Genomic DNA, 20,560 nt, shown 5'->3' with positions numbered 1-20,560 from the left:
GCGGGGGCAGACCGTGTGGAGAGTGTGTGTGGTGGACCCAGGCGCGAACACAGTTGAGGAGATGGGAGTGAACTTAAACTGAGAGCGAGCCTTTATTCAGGCTGATGCAGAGGGGAGTGGACAAAACATAATAGGGACAGAGACTGCAACTAACCAAAATCCTAAACAGGAGAAACACTAACCTGACTGAAAAGAATAACTATGATCACTGTGAACAGAATGCTGTGCAGATGCATGGTAACTGTGAACCAAATAGCGTGACGAAACAGACATGACCTGCACGGAACCTCATTGTGCAGCTGCATGAAAAACAACATAAACCAAATGGCAAACATGAACTGCACAGAATCCTGAAAACCACTTAACTTGACCAGGGGGCGGTACACAGACAACACGACAACGAATAAAGGAAGACTGAGGACTTAAATACACACATGAGGTGATCAGGGGAAGTGGAGACACATGAGAACACAGCTGACTCGAATGAAACATAATGACAATACAGGGGAGAGTAACACTAACTACAATGAACAAAGAACACCAGACTCTTACAAAATAAAACAGGAAACACGGAGACATAGACATGGAGATAAAACATGAGATGAACTTAACCACAGACATGAAACATGACATGAATTTACTGAGTACGGGGGGAGATGACAGAAATAACTAAGAAATAAAGTCTGAACAGCAACCTAGAAATTAACTAGTTTGACAATGAATACAAAAAATACATAAAACTCAAACACTGGGTCACACGACCCAGTACCGTGACACAGAGGAGTGAAAAGAATTATCTGAAGAGTTGAAAGAAAACAATAGTTAATGCACTCAACCACGTTGCCCTGTATCCATGCTCATTGCTGAAGAAAAAGCATGTTAAAGCATGTTTAAAGTTTACTGAACAACATTTAGATAAGCCTGTGAAATACTGGAAGAAAATCTGTGAAAATCGCCGTGATGTGGGACTGTTTTTTATCGTACGGTACTGGCACGTTTCATATAATCAAAGGAAGGATGGAAAAATATACCGAGACATTTTTGATAAAGATCTGCTGCCATCTGATGAAGATGAAATGCAGACAATGATCCCAACTACACAGCCAAGGAAACTCTCAGTTTGTTTCAGAGGAAGAAAATAAAGCTGCTAGAATGACTCAGCCAATCACCTGACCTGAATTCAATTGGAAATCTATAGAAAGAACTAAAGGTCAGAGTTCAGAAGGGGCTCACGGAACCTTCAGGATATGAAGACTGTGTGGAACAATGGGCCAAAATCACACCTGAGCACAGCATGCGACTAGTTTCTCCATACAGGAGGCATCAAGAAGCTGTCATCACCAACAAAGACTTTTGTGCAAAGTGTTGAATAAATTTCAGTAAGTGTTGAATAAATTTCAGTAAGCGTGTTCAATACTTTTTCCCTGTGTCATTTCTCAGTTTTATACACAGTTTAAGGATATCTGTGGTTTCATTTCTTTGCATGTGTGGATGTGATCGGTTGTTACTGACATCTGGTGAGAATTTCACATCAATAACACCTTTAGAAATATGTTTACTTAGAAAAGTGGTGACGTGTTCAAAACCTATTTTAACCGCTGTACTTTTTTTGATTGTTTGAATTAGCTACTCTGCCTTGTTCGCTTGTTATCCTGCAAAAATAGGGTGCTGTCTTGAGCAATAGTGCTTCAGACTTTCTGAAGGTGTCCCTGGACTTTCAGTGGCTCCAAAGCCTCATTAGAAATAGTCTCAGTGTAAGGAAGCTATAAAGAAGTCATTCTTAAGATAGGAAAGCAAGGAGAAAAGACTGCTATATACTAAATTACACAAATATTATAAGGTGAAGGTATATTGCAACAAAACTGTGACAGACAACAGAAAAAAAACAACACAAAAAATGTTTTTTAGGTCATTGAAGAAACCTGGAGAGCTAATCCTGAAGACTACTTAAAGAATTGGCTAGAAAACTACTCTAATATGTCAAAGAATAGGCGGTCATACCAAAGATTTTTGGATCATTCAAATTCTGTTTTTGTTGTTTGTGCTGTATTTCCATGTAGCTTTGTCCAGGTCTCCATAAATCACTGCATCTATTTCCCATTTTCCTAGAAAACCATGACAACAGCACATGACTTTGCACATGACTTTGCTTGTGTAACATTTAAGTAACTCCTGTAAGACTGAAAATGAATTAATACTTGGGGCACAATATACCCTTCCTGTTTATTTCATAGCTTTTGTTGCATAGTTAGAGTGTGTGTTGCACTGCTGCATATAGTATTTTCAAAATGTTATCCATCTCCCACTTTTGCTACTTTATTTGTACATTTTTTCTTGAAAATTAATCAATGAATGAATCTTTGGAATTCTAGGCAATCGTTCGCAGTACTAATACGATGGATATTTGAGTCGTGAAAAATAATTTCTCACAGGCTTCTATGCAGTACTGTGAAAAAATACCTACAACCCATGATTCAGTACTTGTAAAACCACATTTAGCAGCAATAACTTGAAGTAATCACTTTCTGTATGACTTTATCGGTTTCTTGCATTGCTGTGGAGGAATTTTGGCCTACTCATCTTTACAATGTTGCTTCATTGTAAAAGTCGCCTTGAGGCGACTTTTGTTGTGATTTGGCGCTATATAAATAAAATTGAATTGAATTGAAATTGAATTCAGTGCATTGAGGTTTGTGGGCATTTGTTTTTGCACCGCCTTCTTAAAGTGCCACTACAATATTTTTATCTGGCTGAGGTCTGGACTTTGACTGTGTCTTTGTAACACTTTGAGTCTTTTCTTTTTCATTTATTCTGTTGGAGATTTGCTGCTGTTCTTACATTTATTGTCCTGTTGCAGCTTCAGCTGTCAGACAATTGGCTTCACAATTGACTCGAAAATACTTTGGTATACAGACGAGTTCTTAGTCAACTTAATGACTGCAAGGTGGCCAAGTCTTGTGGCTGCAAAACAAGCCCAATCACTATCAGCAGTTTCACCATGTCTTCTGTGAGGAAAATAATATCTTACTGTTCACATAAGATAAAGCAGGGATTAAACGCTTTTATTGGAAGTAGAACAAAAACAACAGAACAGTTAAAACTAAATAAAGAAAAAACAACTACAACTATTTATTCTATGAAGGATTCCACTGGGAACATTACTCATGATCCACAACAAATAAAAAAAATCTTTTACTCTTTTATGAAGCTTTATACTCCACACAGATGAATCCTTCCAGCGCTGACATTGCAGAAGATAAATCTACCGAAACTACATGACAGATTGTGGATCTGGATTCACCTCTTTCAATGTCCAAAATTCCCAGAAGCCCCACAGCATCTCCCAAACAACAAAGCCCCAGGTCCACATGGTTTTCCAGCAGAGTTTTACAAAGATTCTGGCCTACACTTGCACCTATTTTTTTTTCAGTCATCACCAAACCCTCACTCCTCCACCGTTGTGCTTGATAGTTGGTGCGAGGTATTTGTGCTGATATGATTTGTTTGTTTTTTGCCATATCTGAGTATCATGGCCTAACATCTCCACTTTGAATTTGTGAGACCTTCTCATGGCAACACTTCTAAACAAGCTGTACTTGTTCATTCTTTTTCTATTTGTACTGTCATGAACTTTAACATTTGTTCATGCTAACTAGGCAGAGTCTGAGATGTAGTTGATGGACTGTTGCAGTTTCTCTGAGCATTGCACTTTGGCAAGAATGTGGCATTCTTTTAACACACACCTGAATGCTCCAGACCAGGAAACTGCCAAAATATCTGCTTTTATAGAGGTGCTCACACTTGCTGATGATCATTTAATCAACCGCATTTGATTAGCAGCAACTAGCTAATACTTGCCCTCTTAATTCCTATGGAAACGGTAAGAGTTTACTTAAGTTTTATATGTCTGCAAAAACTTTTTTAACATGACTGCATATTATTCTACCGTAGTGCATTGTTGGCAATAAAGACAAGTCATGTGGTTTAGTGGTTTACAACCTGCAAGTTTTCATTCCAATCAAATAAGACAGGAAGTGACAGCTTATCTCTCCCTCAGTACTCTAAAACAAGGAATCAGCAAATGTGTTGTGCAATCTTGTTTAGCAGGCTTACACAAGATAACATAAAACAATCAGCTGTTCAGCATAAATGAGAAAGAAATGTTGAACATTAAAATAAGACAAGGTTGTGAAAAGTATTTGCTCCCTTCTTGATTTATTTTATTTATTTATTTATTTATTTATTTATTTGCCTTTTTGTCACTCTTGCATGTTGCAGATCATCAAACAAAATTTAATATTAGACAAAGATAACCCGAGTAAATACAAAATGCAGTTTTTAAATGATGATTTTATTTATTAAGGGGAAAGACTAAACAAACCTGGTCCTATGTGATAAAGTCGTCGGCCTTTGTTTTACCACCCTCGGTAGCAAGAACACCAGAGGAAAAAAGTAATAAACATCCATCAGTCTGCAAAGGATCACAAAGACATTTCTAAGGCTTTGGGACTCTGGTGAACCACAGTGATACTAGGACTCATTACATCTGGTGTAAAGCTACAACAGCATTTAATAAAAAGAATATCAGTCAAAGCAGTCAAACATGGTGGTGGTAGCATGGCAGTCTGGGGTGATTTGCTGCTTCAGGACCTGGACGATTTGCTGTAATTGATGCAATGAATTCTGCTCACTACCAGTAAATCCTGAGGGAGAATGTCCAGCCATCAGATCATGCTCTGAAGTGCAGCTGGGTTTTGCAGCAGGACAATCATAAAACACACCAACAAGTTCAGCTCTGAATGGCTCAAAAAGGACAAAATTGAGATTTTGGAGTGGCCTAGTCTCAACTTAAAACCATTTGAGATGCTTTGGCATGACTTTAAACGGGTCGTTTAAGCTCACAAACCCTCCAATGTGGGTGAATAAAAACATTTCTGCAAAGAAGAGTGGACAGATTGGACTCCAATCCAATGCTTTTGTGAAAGACTCACAAAATTGCAGTTCTTGCTACCAAGGGTGGCAAAACCAGGTATTAGGTTTAGGGGGTGAGTGCAGGGTAAGGTAGGTGTGTTTATTTTTTCTGGTAATAAATGAAATAATTATTTAAAACTTGCATTTTGTGTCTACTCGAGGTTATCTGTAATATTAAAATAATAGAAGAAATCAGAAAAAAGCTAAATATTTTTACAGCACTATATGTGTACATGTCTGATAAAATGCTGTACGTATTTATAATTATAATGTCTTTATTTCTGGATTCCTCTGTAGAATCATAACTAAAATTGTGGGAAAAAAATACATTTATATTTCTCAATAGTGGTTGGGTCCAGTGCCTCTCATCCTTTAACTCCTGCCGTTTGCAAAGTTTGCAGCATCATTTAAATGCAATCACTGGCACTCTTTGTCTGTTAAGATAAAACAGAAAGGGTTTAGTAGAAAATAAAGGGATTAAGAATGCGTTTTAATCAACAACGACATTGTTTCATTCAATGCGTTGAATGGAAACGAGAGTAAACAACACACTTTCGGTGACGCCTCCGGCAGGTCACGTTGCATGGCCGTGTCCCGTGACGCTGCCAGGGGGCGGGTTATCACCAACAGAGTCGGTCTGTGGAGCTAACCTCACAGAGAGGATCGGAGCCCGAGTGTTGTTTTGAATTTGCTGGAAGACGCCGATTTGGAGAGGGGTAGTGCCTGTGAATAAGATGGCGGATGTAGGAGGCGATGAAACTCGGCCCGTTCTCCCTTCGGCATCCCGTAACGGTCCGGTTGTCGGTTCGTCGGCTGGCACCGCGGGCCACGGCGCAGCAATGGTCACATCGGGACCGCGGATGGTCAGGATCGTCAAGTCGGAGTCCGGCTACGGGTTTAATGTCCGCGGTCAAGTGAGCGAAGGAGGACAGCTTCGGAGCATCAACGGGGAGCTGTACGCCCCTCTTCAGCATGTCAGCGCTGTTTTACCCGGAGGTGCTGCGGACCGAGCCGGGATAGTGAAGGGTGACAGGATCCTGGAGGTGTAAGTCAGCTTCTGTCCCTTCCAGTTAGGACGCGGAGTTAGCAATTGGAGCTAGCTACCCAGTTTAGCCTGTGTGGATCCAGTTTCAAGCATGTGTTATTCCGTCTTCGAGGTTTGCTTCTTGTTGCCATTAAAGTAACTCACTAGTTTATTAATTATTCAGCTTTGGAGCGTTTTGACCTGAGTAAATATTTAAGGCTTTAGCTCCGGTGAGATAACTAGAAAGCTAACCAGCTTACATAAGTTGGACAACAGCCTGTGCATGTTGATTAGCTGTAGCTCGCTAGCGAGCCAGGTAGCTAATGTGTTTGGCTAGCTCCTTGCTCAGTGTCAGCTCCAGCGGGAGATGTAGGACGACATTTAGACGACAGTCCACTTTCCACTGCGTTGTCATATGCATAATAGTGTTGATATGTGTTCTTAGCCTGTGAAATGACAGAGGATGGCAGTGTTGTCACTCAAATTCAGCATCATATGACAGGAGTGTGTGGTCTTACTTGCTTTCACTAGCTAGCATTCGCACCAGCCGTGCTGTTTACATGGGAAGTTTGAGGTGCTTTCTATTGATTTTTAGGGTTTGCTTTTGTTCTATCGCTATATGTAACCTCGAGTGGGTTTGATATACGTGAAGAGATCATTTTAGAAGTGCTTTTATGTTATCTATCGTGCCAGCATTCGTCAAGTCTGCTTTCAAGTCTCTTTCCATTTATCAGCGTTCGGTGAAACACTGCTTCCCTTTGAGTCATAGCTGGCATTTAAATGTAACAGGAAATGTGTCCATACACAGAACCTGTAATAATGTCAGCCAAGTGAACAAATCTACAAGCAGGAATGTAAAGCCCTGGCCTTCAGTAAAACCTGAAGTGTTAATGGTAATAGAGCAGTTCTTACAAACTTTTTTGCTTACGTTTAAAATCAGTGTTTAGTTAGTGTGAGTAGTGTTGATGTCACTTGACAGTGGAGCAATAAAGCTGACTTAGAAAAAGGAAGAACAGAAACGGTAAAGAAGGAACACTGCTCTCACTTCCATTTGCTGAGGCATCAGCATGTTGTTTTCCGTTGGGTTTTTTTTACTCATTAGTTCTTTCTGCTGTCATATGATAGATGCAATACTTATCATGTGACCTGTTAACCCGTTTGACCATTTTGCAAAAAAAAAAGCCTCATAACTAGACTTCAGCCGGTTAAATATGTTAGTTGTCAGCATTTTACTTAGCAAACAAAGAAAGCCAGCAATGTACTTTATTTACAGTAAGCAGCTCAGGTGGTGTTTCTTGTCTGAGTGTATCACTACTGCCTGAGTGAGCATAGTTGTTTTTTTTTCATGATTTCCTTAAAAGACAAGAAAAAGGGGAAACAAATAAAAATGACCTTGCTTTGCCCTTGTGTGTGTTTTTAGAAGATAATGCTGTGTTCAGTAAAGTTCAACTTGTAAAACATTATATAACCAGGAAGTGAAACTAGTGATCGACAACCTCTTTTGCAAGAGCATCCTGGGCCCACATAAGCACCGTTAACCTGGTACGGTTTTCTGAGGTGGGAGAAACCAGAGCAGCTGGGGAAAAACCCACAGAATCATGGGCAGAACATGAAAACTCCCCACAGGTTTGAACCCATGACTCTGTACTCAGAGTGTAAACCACTGTGCCTCCCAGCTGCCAAATTAGGGGATCAGTTGACTGTTAATCAGTGAGCTTTTATCAGTTTTCACCAGCGACTTTATTTTACAGTAAAGAGTAACAAGTGGAATGGCTGATAAAAAATATAATTAATAACAGTAAAAGCCTGCAAGACACACATATCTGCTCGCATATAATTATTTTATATTATTATTTCTTTATTATTGTTAGTATTATTTTTAGCTCTGAGTAATATTTCATCAAACAGTTTCACTAAGCAATTAAAAGTATTAATACTGTTTTTATTTCTGCCTTAGCCAAATTTACATTGTAGTCATGACGACAGTTTCACCCTTTTGGTTCTGTCCCACCCTTAATTTGGCTTTTCACTCAAACAACTCAGATTAGCTCCCCCCCATCACCCCACTCCAAATCTTCTTCTGTTAACTATTATGTACACCCCTTCTTTTTCTGTATGTTTAACTTCCTATTTTAAGTCAGTGACACTACACAGATAAATGCTACGTCTAACATGGCAATCAATGGGCAGGCCTACGCCTACACTTTTCTTCGCCCCCTCCTTTTCAGTGTCTGTCCCACAGTTTCTCATTGGAAGATTAGCAAAGACACCTGATGCTTGTGCCATCTGCTCTCAGCGAAGTCAAAAAGGCACCAGGAGAAAAAGGACATGGGAGCCAACCTAATTGCTTAAGCCTCACAGCCTTGTGTTAGTAAATGGGGAACAATGGGCTAATATTACCAGACAGTATGTTAGGACAGTGCGTACATTAGCAGCTAAAAGAGTACCAGTTTTATTCGAATGATGTATAGATTATACTGTGTTACTGTAATCCCAGCTGCATTGATCTGTAGCAGTAGTGACTGCATTAAGTGCATCAGTTATCAGCTGCGACATAACCAGCCCGCACCAAGTGCAGTTTATCTATCAGTGTGGTCGTTTCTCACATTCCAAATCCCTTCGGTCAAAGCTTTTTTTAAAGTTTGTTTTGTACCAGTCTAGCTTTAAATTTAACTGCTTATAATAGTGACAGGTCCTTTTTTTCTTTTGGAAGATGCATTGATTTATTGTATAGAATTGGAATCTGGAGAGAGTTTAATATCTCTCCAGAGGTATTTTTAAATGCTTTGAATTGTATCCGTCATTCCCTTTTTTGTAGAGAGTTGAATGAACTTCCAATTCAAATATAGTCTGAATGTGTGAGAACAAGTCAGAGCTGCTTGTTCCTCCCCTTTGCCTCATGTTTCTCCTGCGCTCTTTCTCTCTTTTTTCTAGTAATGGCGTGAACGTGGAAGGTGCAACTCATAAGCAGGTGGTGGACCTGATCCGTGCTGGGGAGAAGGAGCTGGTTCTGGCTGTGCTGTCTGTTCCACCTCAGGAGGCTGACGGTTTGGAAGGAGGAGAGGAAGTCCAGCCCAACTACGACTACAGTGACAAGCAGGCCGTGCCCATTTCTATTCCCACATACAAGCACGTAGAACAGCACTCCGAGAGGTTTGTGGTAAGTGCTGATTTGACAGTTGACATGTTTCCGCCTGGGACTGGGCTTCTCTGGAAGGGTGGAGAGGGCGGCCACGAGTGTGTGTGTTTGCCTGATTTTTAAAATACTTTTGGACCTGTCCGTCTTCAGTTTTAAGTGGAATAACATGTTTGAGCTTAAGCGTTCGATCTAAAGACAGTTTTTAAAGATCTTTCAACCCATCTCACCTCAGGAGGTGGTCCGTCCTCCCAAGGCAGCTGTAGAGGCAACACTGTTACCTTAAATTCTTTCTTGAAAAAAACAAAACAGAAGAAACGGCTTCCTGTGGTTGCTCTAAACATGTTTTTTAATGCTGTGGTAGAAAGAAAACTTTTAACCCTCTGATGCAATCATTTCCTTCTCTCGGTCTTCTCTAAAGTTGCTTCATGTTTTGTTTTTTTTAATGCATCTAGGTATACAATGTGTATATGTCAGGGAGGCAGCTGTGTTCAAAACGCTATCGTGAGTTTGCCATCCTGCACCAGAACCTGAAAAGGGAATTCTCCAACTTCAACTTCCCAAAGCTTCCTGGTAAATGGCCCTTCTCCCTATCAGAACAGCAGCTGGATGCACGACGTAGAGGCTTGGAGGAATATCTCGAGCGAGGTAAGATGATTTGGACAGATCACTAGCTCTTCTGTCCCAGAAGAATTAAATGTATTTAAATATTGAATATGTAGTTAGGATGGAAAATACACCATGCACCCACTGTTATTAGTTTTCTAAATTACACAGTAAATCTAAACACTGGATTCATAGTGTTATTTAGCTGCCCTTTGTTTATTTTATTTACCTTGATTTAATATATTGCTCGCCATTTTTCTTTTCCCTTCCTATTCGTCTCTAGTGTGCTCTGTGCGGGTGATTGGGGAGAGTGACATCATGCAGGAGTTTCTCTCGGAATCAGATGAGGTATGCATCTCGTGCATTATTGTTGTAGCAATGCGACTTTTTATTCTGGGTGTTGAAATATTGTGGGTTGAACTTTCTTTTCCTACCAAACTGTTAGGACTTGTGACTTTCTGAATTGGCACAGTGCTCAACAGTCCATTTTTTGTTTATTATATTATATTATATTATCAGATATGTACTATCTTAGTTAGAGATTTAATTTCCGAAGATGTTATTGTTTGTATTCCATAATTATAGGAATTCAAACTCAAAAATGGAGGGGGGGTTTCAGCATTGGATCTGACTCCAAGTCTCTTAAGCTGTATTTAAACTGTTCTGGCCCATTTTGAGAATCATTTAGTATCATTTAGCTTTCACTGGTTAAAGGGAGCTTAGTTGAGAGCTGTGTTGGCCAGTGACGCAGGCTGGAAATTGGTTACCTTGCTGGTGTTTTAAGGAAGTGCAGCAGCAAAACAAATACCAATACACTGATGTAATCCCACATTTAAAGAAGCGCAATTTGGGGGATTAAGACTTCTTGCCGATTGTAAGTCTTGTTTGGCTATGGCTTGTTGGTTTTTTGTTTGTGTTTTTTAATCCACAAGTACTTAGTGGTAACTTAGAACAAACAAAGGCTTGCATATTCAAACAAGCACGTACAAAGCCTCATTAATCCACTGGGGTAAACACAGCTCTACAGCTGTTCTCATTCTGTTTGGCTTCACTGTACAGAACTACAACGGCGTGTCAGATGTAGAACTGCGGATAGCCCTACCAGACAAGACCACCATCTCCGTCAGAGTCCGTAAGAACAGTACCACAGACCAGGTGTATCAGGTAAGACCACTCCCAGTTGTACAGCTATATTGTACAATATTTTCCATCAGTGTTTTTTTCCCCACAACTAACTGATGTTGTGTTGATCTTCTGTAGGCATTAGTGATGAAGGTTGGGATGGACAGTATTATGGCGAGCTACTTTGCTCTGTTTGAAGTTATCAACCACTCCTTTGGTAAGAGCTGCACGTGTGTTTGTTGCACTTCACACGGAAAGATGTCTGACCTTTTTTTCACATTCTCTCCTGTTTAATTTGCACATCCTGTTTCGGGGGTTTATGACATGACCACTAAAAATAAATAAAACCCTCTGAATTTAAATCACTGGGCCTCTGGGTATATGAGTAATCATGGGCAGCAAGGGCATGTATTTTGGTATAGGTTACTAGTATGTTGGGGGGTTTTTTAAGTAACAAACCCCGTTCATCACCCTTCTCCTTCTACTCGGTTTTTGTTGCAGTGCGGAAGCTGGCGCCTAACGAGTTTCCCCACAAGCTATATGTGCAGAACTACACGTCGGCCGTCCCGGGGACCTGCTTAGCACTCCGCAAATGGTTGTTCAGCTTCCAGGAGGAGGAGTTGCTCAGAGACAATCCGCTGGCACTGCACTACTGCTTTCACCAGGTAATAACAGTAATTGGATTCCTCTTGCCGTGGATTTCGGGGAGCTGAACACAGTGATTTGATTCAGAGTTTATTCTTCTGAGCTGAAAATGCTTAAACATATTGAGGGAAAGTTGGTCAATTACACTGCTGATTTACACTAAACTGATCATACTGGTCTCAGTGGCTTCATAGTGTAGTGGTTTACACATTGGCCTAACGAGCAAAAGATCCCTGGATCAGTCCTGACATGCAGGGAATGTTCAGGGCCAGACTTGAGCCTGGATCCCTGCTGCAGCCTTTAGCATAAAGGTCACTTGCTCAACCAGGTGAGCTACTGTGGCACCTGCTAGCTGCTTTCTCACTTTGTGATGACTGAATTATTTCTAGCTTAGGAGTATTTTCTGTTATAATTCTGGACACAGACTATAACAGAAACCTTTACCTATAATGTCACCCTAATAAAAGAGCGCTTGGAGATATCATACTTCTTCCGAGGCTGAAAAATTCCCTTCACAAGATGGGTGAATGGAGTCTCTGTCTTTTTTCCTTTTCCTGAGGACATCAAGATGATCCCCAGGTTCTTCTTCTTTCAGCTAAATATGCGTTTATGGAGATACGATGTGAAATGTCCATTTTTGCCTTGTCTTACAATGTTATTAAAATGTCTGGATCCAGATCTAGGTCGACACCCAAAGTTAATAATTTCTCAGCTGGTCAAAGCCCCACCTCGGGTCAGTTTTCATGCAAATACATCCACAAAAACCTCCACAGTTTTTCAAGTAGAAGAGGTGAACTTGAGAAAAATACTCCTCATTTAAATTCACTAAAATTAGCTTCAGTACCCACCTACAGGCTGTCCACTGACCAGTAAAGGTCACTAGCTGAAGCATGATAAGCATGCAAAGTTCAGCAGTGACCCATTAAAGCGTGCCTCATGAAAAAGAATCACACCAGTGTGTGCGAACCTGCAATAACTCCATGACTTTTGTGGGGTTTGTCCAAGGGGGCAAAGCTGGGAACACAATGGTGACATATCACCCACTAAGCTGGTAAAGATTGTTATATCAGTGAAAAGCTGTTTTTTACACACACAGTTATGAAGTACACTTTCATTTATTTGTACCTGGCAAATATAACTCTAATATTCTCACACTCTCAGAAGACAGCTGAGAGAGAGGCTGAACAGTTGGTGCACAGCTGCCTGCTGCAGCCAGAAATGACGCTGTGAGACGAGAGTGAACCAAAGCATTAAAGTTATGGGCTAGGAGGCTGAAAGTCATTCAATAAAATATATAGAAATGCATTGTGACTGCCTAAAAATGCACATACGTAATTTTTACGGTCATTGTTTGAATTTTCTCACACAAGGGAGAATGCCTTCATGATGAATGGCCTTAATGTATATATGTGTTTATATTTTATGACCTTAAATGATAAATGTTGTGTCTCCCCATCCCCTCTCCCTGTTCGTGTAGGCACTGGATGATGTGAAGAAGGGATTCATAAAAACAGAGGACAAATCCTACCAGCTGCAGAAACTGGCAGAGCAGCGCAAGATGGCCACGGTCAGTACCACAGACCAGTCTTTGTTCAGGAAGGGGATTGGAATAAGTACACTTTGTGCCTGCTGACCAGCGCTATCACCAAAACACTACCAAATAAAAATGGACAGTCTCAGAAGCCTTTCACACTTCAGAATTCTTCCCTCTGTGGTGTAAAGAGAGATAAAGGAATTGGGTGTATTTGAATATTTGTTGAACATTAACTGAAAGTGGCATGTGTGTAAATTTGGATGACATTCGCAGCTATGTTACTGCTTTCACGCAGCATTTCTGAGGCTTTGAATGTCAGCCTTAGAAGGAAAAAGGTTCATTTATTTGTTCATTCACGTGTCGACAAGCAATCTAATAGCTCCAAATGTTAGGAAGTATTCAGCATGGTTTTCTAAACTTAAAACGAAATAAAAAGCAGAAAAATTACATATACTTTACTTGGATCTACAGCCGTGTTTGTATGACAGAGACACGTGGACGTGAGTGCAGTGTTATAGTTCATCCACATTGTGAGTCAGTCTTCACAGCTCAAACTGCAAGCTCTTCTGAGACCGTCAGCTCAAATGTGTTAACAATAAAAAAACAGCATTGTCACATCAGTAATGAGATTTCTCATAAGTTAACTTCTTTCCTTAGTGTGTTCTGTGGAGGAAAATAAAGTTGACTGTTACTTTTCCTCTATAATACCGTAGTACCTGAGTCTATTGCGGACATGCGAGGGCTACAACGAGGTGGTCTTCCCCCACTGCTCTTGTGACTCCAGAAGGAAGGGCCACGTCATCACAGCGATCAGCATCAATCACTTCAAGTTGCATGCTTGCACTGAGGACGGCACGCTGGAGGTGAGCATTTAAATAGATAACGTTTTATATTTTTAAGCTAAACGTCAATGCAGTGCTCCCTCGCTAGTACGCGGTTCACCTTTTGCGGCCTCGCTGTTTCGCAGATTTTTTTTGGTGCAATTTTGCATGCTTTGTTTTTTTTTGTTTTTTGTTTTTTTACAGCGCATTGTGTTCTGCGTCCTGATTGGCTGTAGAGCATTGTCAGTCAATCTCGTGCCGTATCTCCTGCACAGTACAGAATGTCAAATTTACATACATCTTCGATCGCTAGCAGTGTGACTCTGAAGTGTTGTACTGTATGTTTGTAAGTTTTCTCCCCAACACGCAACACTGTCGACGAAATGTTGTCACCTTCGGGTGCCTTTGGTTTCATTCTATAATACTGGACTTATTTTTCTACAAGGTTTGAACTTTGAGAGTGTTTAAACAAGAGATAGAAATGTGAACATGTTCATGCCTGTCTGAGAAAAGTGTATAAAGTGTGTAGTGGGGTTTTTTACAGCCTTATAACATCTATAATTATTGTAAAAAATAAAGTTGGCTACTTCGCGGATTTCACTTATTGCGGGTTATTTTTAGAACGCAACTCCCGCGATAAACGAGGGACCACTGTATAGATTTCTGTGCATGGAGCTTAACTTCTATCATCTCTTGTTTCTCTCTCAGAACCAGGTAATAGCTTTTGAGTGGGGGGAGATGCAGCGCTGGGACACGGACGAGGAGGGGATGGCTTTCTGCTTTGAGTATGCCAGAGGAGAAAAGAAACCTCGCTGGGTCAAGATCTTCACTCCGTATGTAAGTGTACACTCAAGTGTGCCATTCTCTGGTTTTTTTGTTGTGTTAGCAGCTTTTAGAGTGACACACCTTGATGGGAACAAACGCTTAATAAATAGGAAAATCCCCGATTTATTAATCAACCCACTTTCCTTCACGTGTAATAAAATCTTTAGTAATGAGAAGCAGGAAAAGTAAACAGAAACATGACTTTTACACAGTGACTCTCCTAATTGTGGTGTATTAGAAGCCTGGATTACAATAACGTCTACTTTTTCCTCCCAGTTCAACTACATGCACGAGTGCTTTGAGCGGATCTTTTGTGAGCTGAAGTGGAGGAAACAGGTAAGAACCACTCCTTTCCTCTTTCATTCTGGGAAGCATGCAACTCTATGCCAGCTTCGGTTTTCTAAACATAGCCTGTTCTTGTATTCTATTTAAATCCAGGAGCCTTTCTTTAGTCTTTGCTTTAAAATGATTAGTCTTATATTTCTGGTGTATTGATTTCTTTGCTCTCAGGTTGAGGAAGAAGCGTCTGATAAAGACAACAAAAACTGCAGCAACAACGGTAAGCAGTAAGCGTTTGTTTGTGCTCCTTTTTGCCCTCAATTCAAAGAGATAAACAGCATCACTGAAAGATTAGAGCCTCCAATTTGATCAGAGGCAAATCATAAAGAAATTTGCATTCAGATCTGGTACAGAGTTATGTTTTGATTGATGGCACACATCAGGCGGCATGAATTATGCAAAAAACAAAGGAATCCAATATGACAGAAGTTAAAATGTCAAGGGCAGGGATAAGATTTAATGCATGCTTTTATTTTTGTGCATTATGGTAAAAGTTTACGTGAAATGTAATGAAATATGGACAAGAGACCACAAAGGCAGGAGGATAACAGACAGCTGAGCCCTGAGAAAGCTGAGGACATTCAGATAAGAGGCCTTCAGGATGCTGCACGGGGACTGTGCAGTAATTAATTCACACCGTCTTCAAACTTCCTCCTATTCTGAATCGTCTTATCTATGTTGCAGAGTTTCTGCCTCCTCTGGAGACGCAGCAGAAGGGATGGCGCCACCTAGGGGGAGAGATTGCAACTTCCTAAAGCCGTCACTTGTCATCACTTGAACTAAAACTGGTCCACTTGCATCATCACAGCCACCCCAGAGAGAGCCCATCGACAAACACAGTACTGAGTGACAGACTCGAGGCGAACCCTGCCCCAAAAACAAACTGGAAGTGACCGACTTGGGAAATTGGATTATTAACACTTGCCGAACCCAGGGGGACACACACATGTAGACACACACATGAAAACAGTAGGAAGAGCATCGAAAGAAGATAAACAAGAGCCAACTTTCACGTCACTTATTAGATCCTCCATAGTGTAACTGTTGTTTTCCTCCATGCATCTGCCCCATGATGTGAGGCAAGACATGAGAGAATTCTCACCACAGCGTGTGATTGGTCAGGGTCACCACAGCGCGAAGGGAGCGCCGCAGTGAAACGCCGCTTGTCGAGAGAGCTGACAGTCCAGAATTGAGGTTGCGACGTTCGGTTTTTCCAACAGGACCCATCCAGATCCCGCGGCGGTGACCTTGTCTGCTGAACTGAGCTGAGATGAAAATAATAATGGAGGGAAACAGAAAAAAGTTCGGTGGTTCTTTCACGGTTGTGATAAAGGACGAAAGTAAAATCATCCTTTACGCCGATGCTGGACATTAACACAGAAGTTGTGTTTTATGTCTCTGGAGTCCTCTGTTTCATCAGAAATCATAAACGGCACAAATGTAACTACATGAAACGGATGTTGAGAGAATGTGTTTGTAATTATTTGTATGTTTAACAATCTTACTTCTGATAAAATATAGATTAATATAAGAGCTGTAATAACTGGTTTCTTGAGATAACACAGTGAAACGCTAACTGAATTTCATTCGAGATGCTATAACTAATTTCCATTTTTCACCTTGACTACAGAGCAACATCTGTTGGCAGTCAGCCCGTTAATGTTAGTATGGCTACCCCCCCCCCAGTGTGTGTTTTGTTGTGGTGAATTTTGCAGGGCTTGGAAGCTGAGGAGAGGAGGCGTTCTCATTTTTAGCTCTGTGCAGGAGTAATTTCTGGAACAAAAGGTTGACGGGCCAAAGCGTTTGTTTGTTTGTTTTAAATTTCACACCTTTATATGTGGGCTGTCTTGTCGACAGATTGTCAAGGCGAACAGGGAGTTTTGATTGTAATGCCTGCAGTTACCTGAGCAGGCAGCAGGGAGCAGCAGAGCATACATATGAGGAGTCTTCTCAGACTTTCCTAAAGACCGATGCCTCTGGCTCTGTAACTCACCCAAAAGTATCACTCCACTGCAATTTGTCCATTAACCAAGAGTCAGGAGGATAGATGGGGTGTGTGCACGTGTGCTGCAGAAAGTAGATGGTGCATAAGGTTGTGTGAGCCATCAGCATACATAGCAGTGCAGTCATCTGTCCCCCTCCTGCTGCACCTAAATGAATACAGTATTAGTTGTGTATGTGTCAGTGTAATATAATATAATTTCGTGATTATTTTACAGTTCAGGTTTACTTGTGTTTCTCTTTATCTCTGTCAAAGTCGGATTTTACTCTTCTCTCACCTGAAATATGTAGAAAGCAGATTTACATGTTGACAAGAAAGAAAAATCACAGATTCTTTCCATACATGTATTGATTTAAGTTTTGTTTAATCTTACCAAGGGCTACTAGTTTATCTTGGCATTGGGTGGGGAAAAAAAAGCCAAAAAAACCCCTGAAACTGACACTAATTTTTGGAGCGCGGGTACAAGTTTTCCTTTACGCTGAAGTTGAAATTAGTTGAAACAGTTCAAATTAGGTTTCGGCTATATAATTGTTCATTTTAGGCCTAGGTTTTAGCCGTATATTTGTTCTCAGTCGGTTACCTTGGGGCATGTTTGTGTGCTGTGCCAGAGTGTGTCCTCTGTGTTTATCATTGACATTGCTGATAAGCTTTTAGGCTCTGATTGGCCGCGTCTGATGAGCTGCCGGTGTCAGAGCCAGCAAATGAAGATGGGGGTTTTGTATCTGTACGACAGCAGAGACGCCAGACAGATGGAGACAAATGGGGAAGCGTCTCCTATTGTCTAGCAAACATTCCTTGCCGCTCACATGCTTTTTCAGCGTAGCGCACATACGCGCACCCCCCCACCCCCAATGCCACCAGTCCAGCTCCCTGCTACTCTCACAAAATTGTTGCAGCCGCACAAAATATTTTAATTGCAGCCCAATTGTTGCTTCTGAGCACAGGCCTCAGTTATACAGGAGTTTATAGAAATACATACCTCAGTGTAGTATCATGTTTGTTTGTTCTTTGCAACACATCACAAGTAGCTGGAATAAGAGGGGGGAAAAACTGCAATGCAGGATGGGCATTTTGACAGGCAGAGTAATAGGCAATTTAGAGATGGATGACATAAGAATCAAAGCTATTCAACCATGATGGGGTTTTTTTTTGTTTTTTTTTTTTGGGGTGGGGGGTATAAGCTAGATTGTGTGCTTGCGTGCAGGTTTGTCTGTCCTCTGCTCGTACTCTCTCCAGGTTGGTCTCCCGTCAGCGCAGGAGATGCGGTTGCCGTGGCAGCACCACGTTGTCTCCACACGCTCAGTGCAGCCTCTGTTCCTTTTATTCCTGTCAGCCAACTGACTCGGTCCTCCCAATAATGTATTCAAAGCGGTGTGTTTTTACTGTTTGATGTTTGTTCTCTGTCCCCGTGGCTCGTGCTGCTGTGAATAGGCTTTTAGAAAGCTGCTGTTTTCCCTGTGGTTTTTTTGTGCTTTTTGTTTAGTTGTTTTTTTGTTTTTGTTTTTTTCCTTTTCTTTTCTCGCTGGTTCGGTTTGTCTTGTCTGCACCAGATGCCATCTTAAGCTCAGTCACGTCACAGGCAGGTGTGTGTACCCTGTGAGCTGTTGTCCGTTGGAGACGTTTCTTCTGCGAGCTAAATGTCATAGAAAGCAGCGCGTAGGTGACAGCTAAGAGATGAAGGGAATGTTAAGAAGCATGTCTTTGTACAGTCGATCTGTGTTACTTTCTGTTTGTCAGCGTATTTGCGGTGCCGTGGCCCACCTGGGCTTCAAAGTGAGTATTTAATTATGAAAATGAGATAAAATTTTCACACAGTGCTTAAGCTTTTAACATCCAGCAGGTCACCGGGGACCTGGTTGCGATTTATCTGCATGTTAAACGAGCACATTTCCAGAACCATTAACATTCAGATTAATCCTCATACGTCATTTTTGTCCTCACGGTTCTCCCAATCTGCTTTTTCCCCCGCCATTTGGCTATGCTGTTGTCCCCGTTGTCCTAGCACTAGGTCACCAGCAACCGGGGTGGATTGTAAGAGGTTAACAGATGATGTGAATGCAAACGTGGTGATGGCAGAATAAAAAATGTCCATGCGTGGACTGCACACGAGGGCTCAGAAAGTTTGTCTTCATCACTAACCAGCACTGAAACGCTCATCTACATTGTTGCTATAGTAACACATCAGTTTTCTGAGTCTTGTGTGCCAAATCAGTGCTGATTTTCATAACATCTTTCAGTGGCAGATAATATATGAAGGCCTGTTTGTTTGAACGCTGCAGCGTTTCGATTAATCTGTTTGAAGTTTTGATTTATTTTTTGTTTTTTTGACTTCGTCCAGAGGTTATGTTGGTGTCGTCAGCAGCATTTTTCTGTAAACTTGATGTCTTTGGACCTCTGGAATGCACATCTGGGTCAGAGCACATTAGCTGTAGGCTTGTCTGTTTTTAGCTGATGTGTCCTTCCTATGACTAATCTGAAGGGTGGATGTAATTGGTGTTCAAAAAGTGCTGGCCTCCATGTGATTAATTTCTCTTCATTGCTTACAGAGACGGGGGCTTTCCCATTGCAAGCTGACACCGACGTTGATTACAAATCTAAGCCTTGTTGCTATCTCCAGCATAACCTGTAAATAGCTGTTTTAAAAAGTAAAAGAATATTCTTCTGACAAAAAAATAATAATAATGCACTCTTGTTTCTCCAACTCAGAACTTTTTATTTATTTAAAAAAAAAAAGAAACTATAAAGATTGGGAAAATTATAGTGTACAATGTTAGAGCCACCAGTGATCTTTTTTTTGTGTGTGTGTGTTTGTGTGCGCGTGTGTGAGTGTGTGTCGAGGAGGGGAACGTTTGTGAAACACACAGAGAAAAGGTGTTTAAAAGAGAAGCGGTGTCTCATTTACTAAGTGTATAAAGACATTAACACCTGAGGCTTAAAAAAAAAGGAAAAATGGAGAGTTTTATATCTAAAATTATCCAGGAAGGTTTACTAACCAGTGTAAGAAAAAGAGAAAAGTTTTGAAAATGTTGTGTAGAGTAATAAATTGTAACAATATTTTAAATAAAGTTATATATTGGGAAAATATCCTATTGATCTGCTTTCTTTTACTCCCCTCAAAACGTACACTCATCAGCATCAACTGTGCCCCGCTGGTGCTGGCTTGGACCCCCTTCTTTTTCATGGCACAGTTTCAGTAAGGCGCTGGAAACATTCCTGACATGATAGCATCACACAGTTGCTTCAGATTTGCAGTAGCCTGAGCTATTGATACAAAGCAGGATGCATCCATGCTTTAATGTGTGTACCTAATTCTGATCCTACCATCTGAATGTCACAGAAGAAATCAAGGTTCAGCACACCAGACAACATTTTTCTAATCTTCTATTAGCCATCTGCTTCAAAGTTTGACATACCGTGCGTTCATAGATGCTATTCTGCGTACCTTGTTTGTATCACGTGGTTATTAGAGTTCCCGTTGCCTTCCTACTAACTTGAAGCAGTCTGGACAATCTCCTGTGACGAGTGGCCTCAACAA

The 20,560-nt window shown here is 41.0% G+C and overlaps 1 protein-coding gene across 1 annotated transcript; it reads left to right on the top strand.

Moving 5' to 3' along the window:
• Window positions 1-5,582: 5,582 nt before the first annotated feature.
• snx27a (sorting nexin 27a) lies at window positions 5,583-20,107 on the top strand. The gene is given in 14 exon segments (XM_085395698.1): window positions 5,583-6,016; window positions 8,930-9,155; window positions 9,587-9,779; window positions 10,021-10,085; window positions 10,797-10,901; window positions 10,998-11,076; window positions 11,361-11,524; window positions 12,982-13,071; window positions 13,752-13,901; window positions 14,568-14,696; window positions 14,961-15,020; window positions 15,195-15,243; window positions 15,708-15,758; window positions 15,761-20,107. Coding segments are annotated over 14 exon segments (1,713 nt in total). The 5' UTR covers window positions 5,583-5,705; the 3' UTR covers window positions 15,802-20,107.
• Window positions 20,108-20,560: the final 453 nt, after the last annotated feature.

The sequence above is a fragment of the Rhamphochromis longiceps genome, linkage group LG22 (assembly GCF_057381845.1).
Source record: "Rhamphochromis longiceps isolate RC_006_pf linkage group LG22, R_longiceps_female_GT1.1, whole genome shotgun sequence".
Lineage (NCBI taxonomy): Eukaryota > Metazoa > Chordata > Actinopteri > Cichliformes > Cichlidae > Rhamphochromis > Rhamphochromis longiceps.
This window is presented reverse-complemented; position numbering and strand designations above follow the sequence as displayed.